This window comes from Meles meles, chromosome 7, assembly GCF_922984935.1.
Source record: "Meles meles chromosome 7, mMelMel3.1 paternal haplotype, whole genome shotgun sequence".
Lineage (NCBI taxonomy): Eukaryota > Metazoa > Chordata > Mammalia > Carnivora > Mustelidae > Meles > Meles meles.
Window position 1 is genome coordinate 108696744 of NC_060072.1, and position 19437 is coordinate 108716180.

Consider the following 19437-nt stretch of genomic DNA (forward strand, 5'->3'; position numbering starts at 1 on the left):
CTGTCTCAGTTTCCCTGTCTTCAAAGATTTTTATTTATTTGTCAGAGTGAGAGAGAGAGAGAGAGCGCGCGTGCACAAGCGGGGGGAGCGGCAGCCAGAGGGAGAAGCAAGACTCCATCCCAGGAGCCCGGGATCATGACCTGAGCCCAAGGAGACACTTAACTGCCTGAGCCACCCAGGAGTTTCCCTGTCTTTTAAAATGAGGGAGTTAGATGCTAACATCAGAGTGTCCAGTAACATTCAGCAGGTTCACCCTGGGGGGTCAAGGCAAAACTGGAGTTAGAGCAAAGGAGTTGCAGACCCTGTGCTCCCCAGGACAAAGCCCTGCCTCCACCTCCACCTGGGCCACCAGCTACCCTGGTTCCTAAGGATGAAGAACAGCATACAGGGTCTGGCCTACGGCAAAGGCTCAATTCCTGTTTGCTAAGTAAACACAAATGAACAGGGCAGGGTTTGTCAAAGGGTGTTCAGAGAAGTTCTTAGGAAAAAAAGAGGTTCTGCCGAAATATGCTTAGGAAATACTGGCTACTGAGTCTGAAATGGGCCATACAGTGTGCTGGGTACTTGGCAAACACCCAATTTTCACAACAAATGTTTGAGATGGAAATTGATGACCCCCCCTCCCATATTACTCATCAGGAAACTAGCCTGAGGGCCTTAACAATTGTCAACTGACTGTCGGGATTTGCACCCCAGTATGTCCAGCCCCAAATCTGTATCTTTTCTATCCCATCAATGCTGCCCTGAGACCCAATGCCTTCAAAGCTCTAGCTGCGCACCTGGTCTAAGCAGGTGAGGTGGCTCTCACTGAAACATCTGCACACCCCCCTGCTGGTAGGGGGGAGCATGAAGGAGCAGCTACCAGCCACCACCCCTCTGAGAGTGTCGTGTTCCTTCCTTCCAAGAAGTCCTCCACATTGCCCATCACCTTGTTGTGGGAATGAAGAAAGAACTCCGTACCCGATCTGCCAGTGCCCCCACCAACACCATCACATACTACGTCACTTCTGCCAATCTCCGGCCCCGTGGCTCCCTCCCTGCCCAGTTTCTGCCTCTAAAATAATTTCAAATGATAAAAACCCCAAATGGAGAAAGAACAACAACAACAAAAAAGCAAAACAGAAAGGAAGAAATCAAAGACACCCAGGTAAATCAAAGACACCCAGAAGTGACTTCCCGCAGGTCCACTAGCAAATGAGAGGCAGCCCTTCCCTCCCCTGCCCGGCACTAAAGTGTGCCCGCAGTGACTCCCTTCCCTTCCCACAGCAAAGTGTAATCCATCGAGTTGTAAAGAATTAGGATTCTCCCATTTGACTGCTGGGTAGCTAGCTCCAAGGACAGTGGACCAGCAGAAAATAAGTGCAGGCTGGTATACACCCATTCTCTTTGTCCTCAGGGCCAACTTGAAAAGCACTGGCCACACACCTCTCAAGATTCAAGACAGTTCTGGAAACAATCTCCACTTCTCACTATCAACAACTCATCCCATCACTGCTAGACAAAGATCTCAGTTTCCTTTAGTCTTCTCCCACCTTGCTCTTGGGACTGTTTCAGGCAAGAACAGAACCCACTCGCCCTCAGAAAGACAGCCGCCTGGAGGAGGCAGGTGTGGACAGCTTCCTTCCAGCTCTGTCCAGTCCAGGGCGAATGGAGCCTGGGGACCACACACTCCAACAACCACAGTGCAATTATCCCTGCACACATACAACAGAGACACGACCGGTCTCTTGCCCATGGTCATGCAGGCAGGAAAAACAGTCCTGCCCAGAACCAACATCCTCCGAGAAATACACGTACATACAGACGTGGCATTGCACAAGAACTTAGAGACACTCAGACTTTCAGACAGCACTCTTCTCGGGTGGAAACACACTCACGTTCAACACAAATAAATACGCTTACTGGCACCGTCACATACACCCAAAGCTCGGGAGAGGGGACAGTCCGGCGGTCACATGAACGCATCAAACAGCTACTGTGTGTGACCGGAATCCCCTTTCCACACATGTGCACGGAGACTGTGTCCCTGGGAAAGGCGCGCTCCAGGTCTGGGAGCTCCCCTCCCTCGGGCTGGTCCCCACCGTGGAGTACAGCAGGCTTCTCCAGCCCCGCGGAGCAGGGGACCCTCCGGAGGGCTCTCCTCCACTTGAAAGCCTCGGCATTCACACCAGCCCACCCACTACCTTCAGGACTCGCTCTCCCAAGTCAGAAAAGGGCCCGGCAGAAACGAGGCAGGGGTGCTGGGGGCCTTCGGCTTCCGGGATCCCCTTCGCGCGAAGCCCCTCTCATCCGCCACCCCCGAGCCGCCTCCACGTGCCGGGCGAGCTCCCCACGCTCCGCCCGACGCCAGCCCTCCGGCCCGGTCCTCGAGCGCCCGCGCCGCAGCCTTACCCGTCCCAGGGTGCGGGAAGGTGGGGCGGGGGCGCTAAGCCCGCTCCGCGGGGTCCCCCGCGCGCGCCAACTCGTCGCCGCGGCTCCGCTGAGCTGCGGGGGGCGGCGACGGCACTGCGGGACGACAGGGGGCAGCGCGCCGAGCCCCGCGGCGGCCCGGGGGGCCACCGGCCCGGCTGAGAGGAGGGAGGGAGGGCGGGCGGGCGGCCGGAGCCCTCCCTGCGCCGGCCCGCTGCCGCTTCGCCGCCGCCGGGGGCTGGCGCGCCGAGCTGAGCCGAGCGGAGCGGAGCGCGCCGAGGGAGGAGTTTTCCCAGAATGGGACTGACGGGAAAGCACGGGAGCTCCCTATTCCTGGAGGAGTGAGTCAACCGGCTAGAGGAAGGCAGCTCGGGGGCCAGCGGCGGAAGGGAGGGCAGCGGGGACGCCGGCCGGGCCGAGAGGTCCGGGGCGGGATGGGCGACGGGGGAAGAAAAGAGCGGAGGCGCACGCGGCCCAGGGGCCGGCGCGGGGCGGGGGGGCGGCGCGCGCGGCGGGGCGGGCGCCACTCACCTGGGGGACGCGGCCGCGGGCGGCGGGAGCCGGGAGCTCGGGCCCTGCCCGCCCCCTGGCCTGGAGTTTGAAAGGAGGACGGCCGGAATGTGCGGAATGAGGGCTGGAATGAGATGCGCGTCGCTGAGGGAGGGAGGGAGCGGGAGGGAGGGGCGGCCCTGCCCCGGGCCCCTCGGGGTGGAGACTGGGCAGCGGGAGGAGGGGGCGGCCAGGCGGGGGCGGGGGCGGGGCCGGCGGGGGAGGGGAGGCGCGCGCGCGGCTGGGCGGCGGGACCGCGGGCGGGCGGCGCGGACCCTTCGGCTAGGACGCGGCCTCCGCCGCTCCCCGGCGCCCGGACTTTCCCTTGGATCTCCCGGCCGCGACTCTCTTCCTCGTCCCGGAGCCCCCGGGTTCCTGCCTGTCCTGGCCCAGTCTCCGACTGCCTTTTCCAGAAGCTGAAAGCCTTCCTCATGACCGGGTTGGGGGGCAGGGGAGGGTCCTGTGAGTGGCCCTGCCACCCTCCGCGTCCCCGGCCGGCGCCGCTCGGCACAAGTCCCTGGGAGGCCGGGGAAGGGGCGGGCGCCCGACGCGCAGGAAGGGCTGCTCCCTTCCCCGCGGCTCCCACCAAAGGACACTCGCTCCGGGGAACCAGGAAGCAGGAACTCCCGGGCTCTGGTCCCAGATCCGCCGCCAGTGCCCCCACGCGTGCCCTCCCCGGCGTTGGTCCTTTCGGTTGTTATCGTCTGTCCCTTGAAGATCTGTCCCTACCACGAGTGTAAAGCTCATGGGGAGAGGACACTCGGTGTGAAGTCCGTGTGGCACGGGGAGACACCTCTTGGGCTCAGTAACTCAATGAATGTTTATCCGACATACATTAGGTGTCACCGAGATGCTGTGAAAACAAAAATGAAAATAAGACGCCAAAGAGCTTAGCTTTAGCTGGGAACACTCCGCACGTAGAAGAGCATTGCCACAAGGTGGGGATCTGGGTTTGAAACGAACGTGCCAGTCCGTTTAGTCTGGTTGGGCAGAGGGCTGCTGGAAACGCGCTGGGCTCCTTTTCGGAAGTGCTGAGAGCACGTTGGCTCAAAGCAGTGTGTTATCACAGATCTCTCTCTGGCTTTCCCTTTGTTGGGAGGCTGAAACCAAAGGACTTTTGGCTTTTTCCGAAAATCAGATCCAACCCGGAGGGAACATTATCACTTAACCTTGCATCTCGGTAATCCAGATCTTATCTCCGTTAGCAACAGAAACTTCTTTGAAGACAGTAAATGTCTGATTTATCTTATCTTTCACCCCCAACCAGCCTGGTGCCCGGGATAGATAAGCACTTAATCAATGCTGAATAAATAGAAACCAAAAAAGCTACCGCAGACAAGATCGAAAAGAAAGTACTATAGATGCCAAAGTTGTTTCCAAGAGAGAAGTGCTCCAAAGGTGTTTGGAGGGATGACAGCATCGCTGGATGAAGGATTCCCCTCTCATAAGGTGAAGATTTTGAAGGAAGCAGCTCTGGTTTGATTACATAAATTCTGGTGCTTAGTCAATAATGAGTCACATCAGGGCTTGGTCACACCTCACATACATGAAAAGACTGCAGGGCAGTATATAAGCACCCAAGGAAGTACAAGACTGTAAACACTGGCTATCTAATGCAATAATTATTTGCTGAGTGTCTCTTTGACTTTGAGCACCATGCTAGGTGCAAGGGATAGGTCCCCACCCTCAAGAAGTTCCCCGTCTAGGTGTGAGGACGATTATACCAAGCTCAAAGGGAACCTGAGGGAAGGAACAACGAATTCCCAGTTACAGAGGCGACATTTGCCAGCTCTTGAAGGATAAACGAGAGAACTTAACGAGGGCAGAAGAGCCACAAAGATAGAGCAATGCGTACACACAGGGTGTTCAGGAAAAGTCTTGTAAACTGGTGAGCTGGAAGAATAGATTGCAATAAGTGGGTGCCAGGTTGTGGAGACCATTGAATCACATGCTCAAGAGTCTGGGCATCGGTAAGGCCATTTTGACACAGGTGAGACATAATCGGTAGGAGCGTTAGAAGACCCCTCTGGCCATGGTGTCAGTGGATTGGAGAGTCAGGGTGCTCTAAGCTCAGGCCGTGCTCCTGAGCTTGACCATGAGGGAAAGGGTTTCAGAAACAGCCCACAGGCAAAATCAACAAGAATTGGTAACTAGGTTGGCTGTGAGGGTGAGAGAGGAAACCAAACTCACGAAGCTTTGACAGCTGAACAATTGGTGGTGCCATTCACGGAGGTAAAAATTCAAACGCCAGGAGAAATAGGTTAGCTGGAAGCTGAGTCCAGCCAAGGTTCAGAGGTTTGGAGGAAGGCAAGGCAGAATCCAAACGGGAGACAATAAAGCAACCTTGGAGTGTCACGTGCAGCCCAGACTGGTGAGAGGAAATTCAGAGGTCAGACTGGCTTATTCCCTCCAAATCTTAAGTCTCTGAGACCCTAAATGACCCAGGTTAGAATAGTGTGCCTTCAGGACCTCGGTCCTGGTCCATACCCTTACAGGCTTCTAGAAAGTCCTACACCTTCAGGAATCTCACTTCCTAGGCTGTTGTGGTCCCTTTGGCTAAAGTTTTCAGACTTGGAAATTCTGAAGTTTTAAGACTGACTGATTTTAATACACATGTCCTGCCCTACTAGGGGTAAAACCTTTCTCAAGGTTTCAGTGACCTCAGGAATGAATCATTGGTGGAAGTATTGCATCTGTCTGAATCAAGCTAGAAGAGATACAGATGGCTCCCCTCAAATGACACCTTATAATCCACAACTCACCTCACTTCTTAGTGAACCAGACCACGCCACCCAGTCCTACAGCTGCATCTCACCCAGGCTTCATGCTGAATGGTGCAGAAGGAGGGCAGGGCTGCCGTAAGAGCTGGACTTCGTGTGGCGACGGTATTTGAGTTATCTGTACTCCAAAATTACAGTAAAAATTTATATTATTTTTATCCCATTTTTATCATGTGGATTGGTGTTATTTCCCCTCCTTTAATAAATTTTGTTTTTCGAACCTGCATGGTCATGGTTAAACAAATTGTCTATGTTTTAAACAAATTCAACCACATCTATGTGATGAAATTCTTTTCAGTTATTAATAACAAGATTTTTCAAAGTAAGCCAGACAAACATTGTTCACGATATAAGTGAAAATACAGATTCTAAGAGCAGTATGTGGGATAATCCTGTTTTTGAAAAATAAATTGAGGGGTGCCTGGGTTGCTCAGTCGTTAAGCATTAAGCATCTGCCTTTGGCTCAGGTTATGATCCCAGTGTCCTGGATGGAGCCTGCTTTCCTTCTCCTAGTCCCCCTGCTTGTGTTCTCTCTCTCGCTGTGTCTTTCTCTGTCAAATAAATAAATAAAATCTTTTAAAAAAATAAATATATTGGGAAGTATTTAAGAGTGATTACCTCTGACAGGTTGAAGAGTAAACTGGATTTTTTATTTTCTCATTTTCATTCTTTTTTTAAAGATTTTGTTTATTTTTTTATTTGACAGAGATCACAAGTAGGCAGAGAGGCAGGCAGAGAGGAAGGGAAGCAGGCTCCCTGCTGAGCAGAGAGTATGATGCGGGGCTTGATCCCAGGACCCTGAGATTATGACCTGAGCCGAAGGCAGAGGTTTTAACCCACTGAGCCACTAAGGTGCCCCGATTTTCATTCCTTTTTTAAAAAAGATTTTATTTATGTATCAGAGAGAGAGAATGTGTGCCCAGGCAAGAGGGCGGGGGAGGGAGGGGGAGAGGGAAAGAGATTCTCAAGCAGACTGCCCTGCTGGGCTCAGAGCCAGACTCAGGGCTCCATCTCCCCACCCTGAGATGATTACCTGATTCGAAACCAAGACTCAGATGCTCACGGACTGAGCCACACAGGCACCCTCTCATTTTCACTCTTTATTTTTTTACTGAAGTGGAGTTGATATACAATGTTACCTTAGTTTCAGGTGTTATTATTTCCTTCTTTAGTCTTCTGTATTTCAGTCTTCTGCCTTCTATATGCAACAAACGGGTACTTTTACAGTGGGGGGAGGGGGGAATAGTGTGAGGAGACCCCTTCCCTAATTTCGTCACACCTTTTTTTAAAAACCACCCGCAACTGGATTTGATGGCGTAAGAACAAGGTGACAAGGAAAAGATGGTTCCCTAGCTGCTAGGTAAAAGGCACTGTACACTGCTTTTCAGATTATCTCCAAAGCCGGCCTCCTGCCCACCTGCAACGCTGTCAATGTGCCTGACTCCTCCTGTGGTTGGGTTCCTTGGAACTTGGATTCCTTCTCCTTTTTTTTTTTTTTTAAGATTTTATTTATTTATTTGACAGAGAGAGATCACAAGTAGACAGAGAGGCAGGCAGAGAGAGAGAGAGAGGAGGAAGCAGGCTCTCCGCCAAGCAGAGAACCCGATGCAGGACTTGATCCCAGGACCCTGAGATCAGGGTCCCAGCCAAAGGCAGAGGCCCAACCCACTGAGCCACCCAGGCGCCCCTCCTTCTCCTTTTTCAACCTCTCCATACTTCCGTTTGCTTTTCCCTAAGAAGTCTTCTCATTCCGTATCAACCGAAGTGCATCTTGTGTTCTGAAGAACAAAGCAGACCTTTACCAAAGGTGTTTGCCATCTTTCTTTCTCTATTGAATGAAAGCAGCCTGTAATTAGATAAGCAGAATATAAGTTCTGTTATCTCTTCGTCAAAGAAAAATGTGGAAGGATGGACTCTAGGTCTATTTAGGGAACCGGAGAGGCAAGGGACTGAATTGTGTCTCCCCCAAATTCACACGTTGAAGTCCTAATCCTCAGTGCTTTGGAGCAGGAGTGGATCTGGAGACAATGTCTTTAAAGAGGTGATTAAGTTAAAAAGGGGGTCTTTAAGTACAGACAAAAGGTTGATATCCAGGATCTATAAAGAACTTCTCAAACTCAACACACACAAAACAGATAATCATATCAAAAAATGGGCAGAAGATATGAACAGACACTTCTCCAACGAAGACATACAAATGGCTATCAGACACATGAAAAAATGTTCATCATCACTAGCCATCAGGGAGATTCAAATTAAAACCACATTGAGATACCACCTGACACCAGTTAGAATGGCCAAAATTAGCAAGACAGGAAACAACGCGTGTTGGAGAGGATGTGGAGAAAGAGGAACCCTCTTACACTGTTGGTGGGAATGCAAGTTAGTGCAGCCACTTTGGAGAACAGTGTGGAGATTCCTGAAGAAATTAAAAATAGAGCTTCCCTATGACCCTGCAATTGCACTGCTGGGTATTTACCCCAAAGATACAGATGTAGTGAAAAGAAGGGCCATTTGTACCCCAATGTTTATTGCAGCAATGTCTACGGTCGCCAAACTGTGGAAAGAACCAAGATGCCCTTCAACGGATGAATGGATAAGGAAGATGTGGTCCATATACACAATGGAGTATTATGCCTCCATCAGAAAGGACGAATACCCAACTTTTGTAGCAACATGGACGGGACTGGAAGAAATTATGCTGAGCGAAATAAGTCAAGCAGAGAGAGTCAAGTATCATATGGTCTCACTTATTTGTGGAGCATAACAAATAACATGGAGGACATGGGGAGATGGAGAGGAGAGGGAGTTGAGGGAAACTGGAAGGGGAGATGAACCATGAGAGACTATGGACTCTGAAAAACAACCAGAGGGTTATGAAGGGGCGGCGGGGGGGTGGGGGGGTTGGGAGGTTGAGGGACCAGGTGGTGGGTAATGGGGAGGGCACGTACTGCATGGAGCACTGGGTGTGATGCCAAAACAATGAACACTGTTATGCTGTAAATAAACAAATAAAAATAAATAAATTAAAAAAAAAAAAGGGGGTCTTTAGGGTGGGCCCTCATCTCAGCTGACCCATGCCCTTATAAGGAGAGAGATCAGGAAGGACACAGGCCACCACAGAGGGGGGCCATGTGCAGAGACAGGAAGAAGGCCGCCATCTGCAAGCCAAGCAGAGAGGCCTCAGGAGAGACCAAACATGCTAACCCCTTGATCTCTGTCTTCTAACCCCCCAAACTGTGAGAAGTCAACTTCCGTTTAAGCCACCCAGTCTGTGGTAGTTTGCTATGGCAGCCCAGCCCTTGCAAACTCACGCAGTGTATTTACAGCCCAAAACAAAACAAACCATTGCTTTCCAGAGGCCGGAGGTTGGGGCCTTCCCCACCCAGTTCTCACGTGAGAGTTTCTCTGAGGTTCGCAGGGGATCTTTAGGATCAGCTATCTAAGACTTCCAGAAAAAAAAAAAAAAAGTCAAAAGGAAGGAAAAGCTTTCTCCACTCTTATTCAGTTACAAGTGTCATTTTCAGTAGCTATTGCGGCAATCATTTGAAAATTAACGTAAATGGTCTGGGTTCAAATAACAGCTCAGGCACATGCTGATTGTAACCTTGGGCACACTTAGACCACGAGCCCAGTGTCCTCATCAATCATCTTCCCACTCCGCATTCATTGAACACAGATGATGTCCTTGGCACTATGCTAGGGAGGCACCAAGGAGAAACAGAGAATCCCCACCCCTGCCCCTGGAGACTAACAGTCAAATGAGGGAGCTGGGCAAGGAACAACTTCCATGTGGAACGTTCTTTATCTGCGCCGTCCAGTGCGGTAGACACTAGCCACATGCGGCTACTGAGAACTTGAAACACAGCTAGCCCAACAGAAGAATGGAATTTTATTTGGATTTAAATGTAAACAACTGCACACAACTAGTGGCTACGGTGTTGGATGTTGCAGTCAGCAGGCGGGGGACGGAGGGTACTTGCAGAGCAAAGGAAGGATTCAGGGCTGTGGGAGCGCCCAGCGTAAAGGTGTCACATTGTGGCAGTGACCGAGTATAAAGAAAGAAAAAGAAGAGGATTAAAATAGGTAACACGGGTCCCCGGAACATTGCATATATTCAAAAGACACTGATAGAATTTCTTTTTTCCCCCCTTCTCCCCTGATAAAATTTCTTAATGTGCAAATTATCCATACAGAGGAGATTAGTTAAAAAACACTATGGTACATCCCACAGTGAAATACTGTGGCGCCTAAACAAGGATGAGGAAAGCCTGCATTTACTGAGAGGGGATTGTCTCCGTAAGCAAGCTATCAGACTGAGTACATAGTATGCTATATATTTTGTGCAAAAAGATTGGGGAATTACAAATGCATTTATTTCTGCGTAATGAAACACTAGAAAGAAACTAAAAAGAGTTAACTACAGGAGAGAACAAGAAGGGAACAGATATGGGAATAGGCTTTTATTGTAGTTTGGTTTTTTTAAAAGATTTTATTTATTTATTTGACAGATAGAGATCACAAGTAGGCAGAGAGGCAGGCAGAGAGAGAGGAGGGAGCAGGCTCCCCGCAGAGCAGAGAGCCCGATGCGGGGCTCGATCCCAGGACCCTGAGATCATGACCTGAGCCAAAGGCAGACACTTAACCAACTGAGCCACCCAGGTGCCCCCTAAAATTTCTTTTAGATCTTATGAAATTATTAATGTTTAGAATTTATGTCTCTGTATATCTGATACAGAATAACAAAACTGACTCGAGGCAAAGAGAGGACATATTTTTTAAGGTCAAATTTCTATCTTATGTGGATGTAGTTTGTCCTGATGTGCATTTATACCCTAGAAATTAGATATTTGCCCCATCTCTAAAATTTCAATCTAATTCCTAGCCCTCCTGTGCCTGCCACTCTCTTCTCAGGTCGTTCTTCCTCTTTAGCCTTCCTGCCCCCAGATTACAGAAAAGAGCCACTGGATTCTTTTTGAATCTTTAGAAATCATAATAAGGGACAAAATCTGGGTAGATAGTACCTAACTAGATGTTAAAACTCTGAGGCTTGAGAACCACCATATTAAACCAAAATGTGTAACAAATGTAATAAATAGACCAGGAAAACTCCAACTCCCACTCCCACCTTGGTCCCCACCAGCTTCACCCTTCCTGGGGCCTTCTCTCTTTTTTCTTGCCCTCCAGACTCTTGGGTCATAGCTCTAGAACCTCATGAAAGGAGCTCGGGCCTGATGGACCAAAAGACTATGCAGAGCCAGAAAAAATCATGGAGGCCCATTTCACATTTGAAATATTTCCAAAGTTTCCATAACATTAGGGGCATTTTTTACCTAGGCTGTTCCTTCATGTAGAAATAGAGAGATGAGTACAAGGTAAGGAATGTGAGGTAGGGTCAGGGCTGAGACTAGAATCTGAATGTTTAGTTTCCCAGTTAAACTATTCTGTTTTCCTTTCCTCTCATTATAGCCCCTGTAAAATCATCTAGAATTTCTTTATGAGTGCATATAAACCATTTTCTATAACTGAATGGCTAAAAATGTCATCGTGTTGCTCCATTTTTTAGAAAAGATTTATTTATTTGACAGAGAGAGACATAGCGAGAGAGGGAACATAAGCAGGGGGAGTGGGAGAGGGAGAAGCAGGCTTCCCGCTGATCAGGAGCCCATGTGGGGCTCGATCCCAGGACCCTGGGATCATGACCTGAGCTGAAGGCAGATGCTTAACGACTGAGCCACCCAGGCACCCATGTTACTCCATTTTAAAAGGATGGTATTTGCCACAATCCTATACCAAATGCCGTCATTTTACCTGGAATACCTCTACTGGCTTCCAAACTCCAGAAATATTACTATTCTAGGACCTTCAGGAGAGTCACACCGAAGCACAAGGGTGCTTTGTAAATATGTGATAACCTGGTCCAGTTGTTGAAGTCACTGAGCCCTTTGTGACTTCCTCTGGTTTACAGAACCTGCGCTTTTCATTTTAATGCACTTGTAATGTGCATCCTTGGTCAGTAGGTGGCACCACGAATCCATGTGTGGTTTAATAAAGGCTTCCCTAAATTCTGAGGACCAATGGCAAATCCTTCATTTATTGCGGTATCCCCTGGCTTTTTGCAGATAAGAGTCTGTGAGACTTTTAATGAACATATATCGACTATGACAACTAGGCAACCAAAGTGGGGAGAGAAGGCAAAACAATCAAGTGGTCAAGAAATGTGTCTGAGGGGTGGGACAAGATCTAGCTAGTCCTTGGCAAGCCGCTAGCTGAGGTACGCATGGGGAAGGTTAAAACAGGCTACAGACTGGAAGGAAGCAGTCATTAGGAAAGTGGCGTGAGTACTCTCCCACACTGTCCACTCCTGGCATTCCAGAATCCCCCACCAAAGACAAACTCAGAATCTGCCCTCTCCAGTTCCCTAGCTTAAGGACCCATGATCCTTTCCTGGGGTCTCTGGCACTCCTGCCAGCAATATCTTCAGCTTATGGAAGGCATGATGCTGTCCAGAGATAAGCAGAGAGTTCAGTTCCAAATGCAAGTAGAGGAATTCCACATTGTTGTCAGCATGAGTGGGGAGAACTGTATGCAAGAATTGAAGATCATATAGTTCAAGACCTCTCAATATATAGAGGAGGAAAGAGGCGCATGGCAAATCACCAGCATAAACGGGGTCAAACCCTGGGTTTTGGCTCAAACTGTTGCTTTATTTCTGTACCTATAATGTTGTTTAAAGGAACTGAATTGATGCTAGTTGTGTGATCTGCTAAACTTCTGATCAAAAAGAACCTTTTGTAGGCCTGTTTTAGATTTTTTAAAATGACTTGCTGATATCTTTCACATCAATGACCACTGAAGCATTCATATTACTCCTGGTCACTGAAAAGTATACAAAGAATTGTGTCATAAATTATCCATTTAGCCAGCCATGCACCATAGCCAAAAAGAACCATGTGAAAAAGAAAAGCCAAGCCGTAAGAATTAAACTCTGACTCCAGCTCTCATCCTGACTTTTACGCTCTTCCTGCTTCCTTCCATGTGACTCATTTTCACTGTGACACTGATAAGAGCAGGAAGGCCTAGTAAAGATTTGTGAACACATAACTTTTTTTCTACTTGTCTCTGTAAGGTAGCTCTAAAATGTGAACGCTCAGAGGCAAGAGACAGGGTCTACTTCAGTTTTAGATATTGAATCAGTAACCGATGCCAACAAAGATGATCCAGGAGGCTGATGGGTGCAGGTATCTAGAACAGTCTAAACCCCACCTTTCTGTGGCCCCCTCCCTTTGCTCAGTTCTTGGCTCCATCATCTATATAGAAAATTCTTGGTGTCACGAATATGGTGAGACAGACTTCTGAGTCTGCAGACTCCTGCTATCTGGGATGACAGCATCCTGATTCACAGGATGAAAATGGTTATTCCAGAACATTCCAGAATGGGAACTCCGTAATGGATGGGACTTTGCACAGAAGACTGGTGACATCCACAATTTTATATAAATTATTTTTTATTTCTCTAGCATACAAAAGGTATAAATACGATTTCTGTAAAACCAATCGCCTGCACACTCAAGCAGAGAGTACCTGAAGCTGGGGTATGGATGGATGTCTTAGAGCCAGACAGAGCAGGAGGAAGCAGTAGATCCAGTCATCCTGTCAGGCTCCCTGTCCCCAGACGCGGTCATCTACTGCAACTGGAGAGAAGTGAACAGCTTTCCGTTTTCGATGAGGGCGGATCAGACAGTACGTCAGGACGGTGGTGCCAGAGGTCTGCCGGGCGTTAGGGCACTTCTATGAATGAGGCACTTGATAGGAAGCGCGCCTGAGATGGAAACCAATCACGTCAAAACAACAGATAGGCCTCGCCTGTGGGGGACGAGCAAAGAGTCTTTTCATCTCCCAGTTCTCTTTCCTTCGTTGCTATTTGATGTGGAGCAAGGAACGACAGGAAGCAGGGACGAAAAGGAAGTCCACAGAAGGGAAACATAATGGAACAACAGCGGCTGATTCCTTGCCCCATGCTGGCAAAAAGCTCGGGCGCACAAAGGCTTGGGGGCAGAACAATGCTGAACGTAGAACTCACAAAGCTCTTGGATTGTCTGGAGTCAGATGCATTCTGAGACCGGTGAGCTGGTGGCAAGCAGAGTCCTAGGATTTGTTGGGAGGTGCTAATAATCTGAAAGACTTGGCAAAACTCTTATGATCTGTGAGGAATAGTGACAGGAGCGTGATCTGTACCAATGAGCCAGGCTTTAGGTGGCTGATAATATTTGTGTTAAGAAGGTCCAGAGCTCTGCCTAACAAGGTCCGTGGAGCTCGGTCAGCTAGCTGGTCAGTGGTAAGTTTCCATACATAATGTTCTTACCTCTTACGTGGTCTATGGGTGTGTGCGGGTCTCTATACTAATGGCTCCACAGCCCTATGGCTGTAGGAGGCACTCCTGGATTGAAGATGAAGGCAACTGTCGAATTACTCTCAGTCTTAATGAGACTAAGTCACCCCAGAGTTTATGCTGTCCGCCTAAACTGAAATTAAGACAATACATTTCTTACATCACGAATCACAAAATTCGGCCACAGCCGCTTTGACTGAGATGGTTGCCAGCCAGCCTGCTCCGAGGGAAGGGGAGAAATGGGGGACCGTGACATCAGTACCATCCAAGCCCCAGGAGGAAAGCAAGCTCGCTCTACTACCACGCTTGCTCTGATAAAGACGATACAATACTAGATTTGTTTCCAAGTGAGCGTGAAGTTCCCGTGGGGTGGTAAAGTGGCTCCCCCATGGGTACTTCGGGTAGGACGGCAGAATGAAGCTACTTGTGTGCACTCAAAATGATCACCGATGTGGGTTCTGAAGTAGTTCTGAAGGTAAACGAAGCTCTAGAAGCCATCATCACCAAAACAAGCTAAAAGCAAAGCTTGCTTAAAAAAAGAAAGTGAAATAAAAGTAAAAATTTTTAAAAGCCCTATGTTGGCTATAAAGCTTACTTGAAAAAAATAAAATGAAATAAAAAAAATTTTGAGGGGTACCTGGCTGAATCCGTCAGTAGAGCATGTAACTTCTGATCTCAGGGTCGTGAGTTTAAGCTTACTTAAAAAAAAATTAAAAAATAAAATAAAAAACAACATAAAAGCTACGTGGACGAAGCCGAGTACCTTTTGGACCCAGTCTGTGGGACTACTGCTCCCTAGAGATATCCATTTTCCACTCATATGATGTCATGACCACGGGCTCATTCTGGAAGATGCTGAGGCCCATCACTTACAGCAATCTCCCAAATCTGACATGCTGCCTGTTTTTGTAAACCAAATTTCCGTGGAACACGGCCACACTTCCTGGTTTCTGAACTGGCCGTGGCCGAGCAGCTGTAAGGGACTCTCTGGCCATTTATAGAAAAAGTTTGCAGACCTGAAGACTAAAGGCAATTTAGGGAACCATCCCACTCTGGAAAGGTCTTCCCCAAAAAAAGACCCCGGGAAGTAATCATTAGAACCTGATTCTAGCTGCAAGTTCCCAAGCGTAGGAAATCTGACTGAGGAGGCACAGAATGCACTGGCCAGTCCCCTCGGGAGTTACCAATGTGCTCTGGACAGGAACCTTCTGTGCTCTGAACCACCCCTCACCCAGGTGAAGCCGTGACCCCTGACCGGGTCTGTGGAGCCCAGAGAAGTTGAGAGTGTACATACGTGCGTGTGTGCATTTACACATATACACATGTACACACGCGCATAGACACAATACATACATTCGGGGATTACTCCCAATGGGGCGGGCTGGTGCTCTTCATGGCCTGGGGCAAAAGCAAAGGAGGCAAGTGTGGGCTCCTGAAAGCTCTGAGTGAGAAAGCTGGGCGCCTGCTGTGTCCTCATTCACAGGCCAGCTTGCTGTCAAAGCTAGAAAGCCCGATGGCAAAGGCTTGAAGTGCACACAGCGGGTAGTTGTAGTCCAGGGTGAACACGTCGTCTGCCACGCGTCCGAACTGCATGACTATGTAGTCAGCTAGAAAAAAACAGAAAGAAATTAGGAGGTTAGAAGAGAATGGGGCTGTACTGGGGGAAAGTCCACTGACAATACAGAGAAAAATCCTGCAGATAGGTTAGTCAACAGGTCCCTTTACGATGGGAAACCTTGAGAAGGAAGGCAAGAGGCACTGGACAAGAGGGAGCGCCTGCTAACCAGCAGCCAAGTTTCCATTACTATTCCTCTCAGGGAGCGGGAGATGACTCCTGGACTAGCATGAGGGGGCCAGGAGGCAACAGCACAAGCTCCAAGGGCTAGAGGTGCTGAGGAAGCTTTACTGAGGGCCATTGCATCTGCTTCCGAAACAGGGGCTCAGAAGTTTCTCTTTAAAACTGCCACTTTAGGACCACCTGGGTGGCTCAGTCATTAAGTGTCTGTCTTTGGTTCAGGTCATGGTCCCAGGGTCCTGGGATTGAGCCCCGCATCAGGCTCCCTGCTTCCCCCTCTTCCACTCCACCTGCTTTTGTTCCCTCTCTCGCTGTGTCTCTCTCTGTCAAATAAATAAAATCCTTCTTAAAAAATTAAAAAATAAATACAAAAATAAAACTGCCACGTTAGGGGCACCTGGGTGGCTCAGTCGGTTGAATGTCTGATTCTTGATTTCAGCTCAGGTCATGATCCCACTTGGGATTCTCTCCCTCTGCCCCCCCAATAAATAAGTTTTCTAAAAATATAAATAAATAAATAAAACTGCACTTTAGTCTTTCCAAACAAACCATTTCTTTCTTTTTTTTTTTTTTTTAAGATTTTATTTATTTGACAGAGATCACAAGTAGGCAGAGAGACAGAGAGAAAGGAAGGGAAGCAGGCTCCCAGCTGAGCAGAGAGCCTGATGCGGGGCTCAATCCCAGGACCCTGAGACCATGACCTGAGCCAAAGGCAGAGGTTTTAACCCACTGAGCCACCTAGGCGCCCCGAAACCATTTCTTTCATAAATAATTCTCCCATGAATAGAACTTCCCGTCAATGATAGGAAGCACTAATTTCCCCGTTGTGTAAAGAACATCTTTCCTCCTACTCCCGCCCAACCCTTCCTGCAGGCTTACGGTCATTCTCGTGGACTATCTGAAAGTTCTTCACTGATGCCTGAGTGACACGGCCATGGAAGTTCAGTACGTAGGACTGCGTGTCATCGTTCCAGACTGGGGCCTTGTTGTGCAGTTCAATCAAGTTCTCCATGGTTTTGTTTTGCCATTTGGAAAGCAAGCTCTCATGGTCCTGTTGGAAGAGAAAATCACTGTTTTGTCCTCAGAACCATAGGAAATCATTTGCTCTCAACTCTGTGAGGTAGAAGGTGGAAAAGGGGAGTATCTTCTCCGTTTCAGAAAGGGTACAGCAGAAACAAAGAAAGCCAAAAATTAAGCAGATTTTTAAATTCTGATGGATCATCTAGCATTTCTCTTTGCAGGCTAAGCGATTTTGGATCAACCACTTTAGCAAATACTCTGCAATTGTACTTAGCCTGCCGTTCCAGAGTGCTCTCTCTCCTAAGGAAGGGTACGAGCCCTACTCAAACTTGGGGGTTCTCTGAGAATCAATACTTTTTTGTGTTGATCTTGTTCATACTGTAATTTTGTCCTTCAGACTCCCTTGCTGATTAAATCTGTTCTTACTTACATTTCGTGGCCGAAATGGGATACGTTCATGATTCATATTCATCCCTGGAACAATCACAGACATTTTCCTAGGACCTTTAAATCCAAGTACATTTGTTTCCTGGAAGATAGGAGAATAGGCAGGGACTTAGGAACAGAAAGGAAAAAGAGACCACATTCTTTTTTTTTTTTTTTTTTCCTATACAGGAAACAGTGTACAGATTTAATGCAAAATGGAGTGAAACACATGACAAACTCATCAATGCAGGCACATAATGGTCACAAAACCAAGCTCTGTTCTAACGAAGAGACCACATTTTTTTTTTTTAAAGATTTTTATTTTATTTATTTGACAGACAGAGATCACAAGTAGGCAGAGAGGCAGGCAGAGAGAGGAGGAGGTAGCAGTCTCTCCGCTGAGCAGAGAGCCCGATGCGGGGCTCGATCCCAGGACCCTGAGATCATGACCTGAGCCGAAGGCAGAGGCTTTAACCCACTGAGCCACCCAGGCGCCCCATTAAGAGACCACATTCTTAACACAAGATTTTCTTGCGCATGTAAAATATCCAATAATGATGTCAAAAACAATTTGATTTCTTTAGGTAAAAAGAAGAGAGATAGGGAATCAAAAAAAAGTAATATGGTACCTCCTTTTACACCTAATGTGAACACTTGAATTTAAAAGAGATACTACTGGCTTGAAACTTTCTTCTTATTCTTTAGTCTTTTTTTTTTTTTAAGATTTTATTCGTTTATTTGAAAGACAGAAATTACAAGTAGGCAGAGAGAGAGAGGAGGAAGCAGGCTCCCTGCTGAGCAGAGAGCCCGACGCGGGGCTCGATCCCAGGACCCTGGGATCATGACCTGGGCCGAAGGCAGAGGCTTTAACCCACTGAGCCACCCAGGTGCCCCGTCTTTTTTATTTTTTAATTTTCAAAAAGATTTTATTTATTTATTTGACAGAGATCACAAGTAGGCAGAGAGGCAGGCAGAGAGAGAGGGGGAAGCAGGCTCCCTGCTGAGCAGAGGTGCCCCTATTCTTTAGTCTTAAGAGTGAAATCTGAGACAATTATGAGCAAACTGCCCAATTTTGTCATCATCAATAAATATGTATTTCCCAATGAGGGCATGGCCTTATATGATACACAGTGAGAATTATAGCTTAATTTACATTAGCTTAAATTATATTAAATTAAATTACATAGGGCCTATACCAGGAGGTAAGAAATTCAAATGCCCATGTCAGCAGAAGGAATACAGTCAGATAGTAGCTATTACCCTGATTAACACAGCATAATGGATAAACCTGTCAAATCCTTAAGCCATATACCTGAAACTAATGTAACATTGTATGTCAACTATGCAAATAAAAATAATAATGATACTGTACTACATATAGGAGAGTTGCTAAGAGAGTAGATCTTAAAAGTTCTCATCACAAGGAAAAAAGTGTAACCATGTATGCTGATGGATGTTAACTAGACTGACCGGGATAATCATTTTGCAATACATACATATATAAAGTCACTTCATTAGAGCACCAAGGTGGCTCAGTTGGTTAAGCTTGATTAATACTTGGTTTTGGCTCAGGTCATGATGTCACGGGTCCTGAGATGGAGCCTAGCATTGGGCTCCGACTAAGCACAGAGTCTCCTTGGGGATTCTCTCCCTCTGCCTCTCACCCCACTCATGTGCACACATGCACACATGCGCACGCTCTCCTGCTCAAATAAATAAGTAAATCTGGGGGCGTCTGGGTGACTCAGTCGGTTAAGCGTCTGCCTTTGGTTCAGGTCATGATCCTGGGGTCCTAGGATTGGGCTCCACTTCTCCCTCTCCCTCTGCCTGCCGCTCCCCCTGCTTGTGCATGCTCGCTCTCTCTCTGTGTCAACTAAATAAATAAAATCTTTTTTTTTAATTAAAATAAATAATATTCTTTAAATTAAAAAATAAAATCATTACATTGTACATCTGAAACTGAAATGCCAATTACACCTCAATTTAAAAAGGGGGGGGCACCTGGGTGGCTCAATTAAGCGTCTGCTTCAGCTCAGGTCATGATCCCAGAGTCCTGGGATCAAGCC

General features: G+C 47.8%; 1 protein-coding gene across 3 annotated transcripts in view; it reads right to left on the reverse strand.

Moving 5' to 3' along the window:
* Window positions 1–13689: 13689 nt before the first annotated feature.
* TULP3 (TUB like protein 3) overlaps window positions 13690–19437 on the reverse strand; it is a 74607-nt gene continuing 68859 nt past the window's right edge. For all 3 annotated transcript variants that reach the window (XM_046013704.1, XM_046013702.1, XM_046013703.1), the window contains 3 exons: window positions 17376–17474; window positions 16805–16976; window positions 13690–15737 (listed from right to left, as the gene is read on the reverse strand). In XM_046013704.1, coding sequence (XP_045869660.1) covers window positions 15604–15737; window positions 16805–16976; window positions 17376–17474 — 405 coding nt within the window. In that variant the 3' untranslated portion in view covers window positions 13690–15603. The remainder of the gene's footprint in view (window positions 15738–16804; window positions 16977–17375; window positions 17475–19437) is intronic.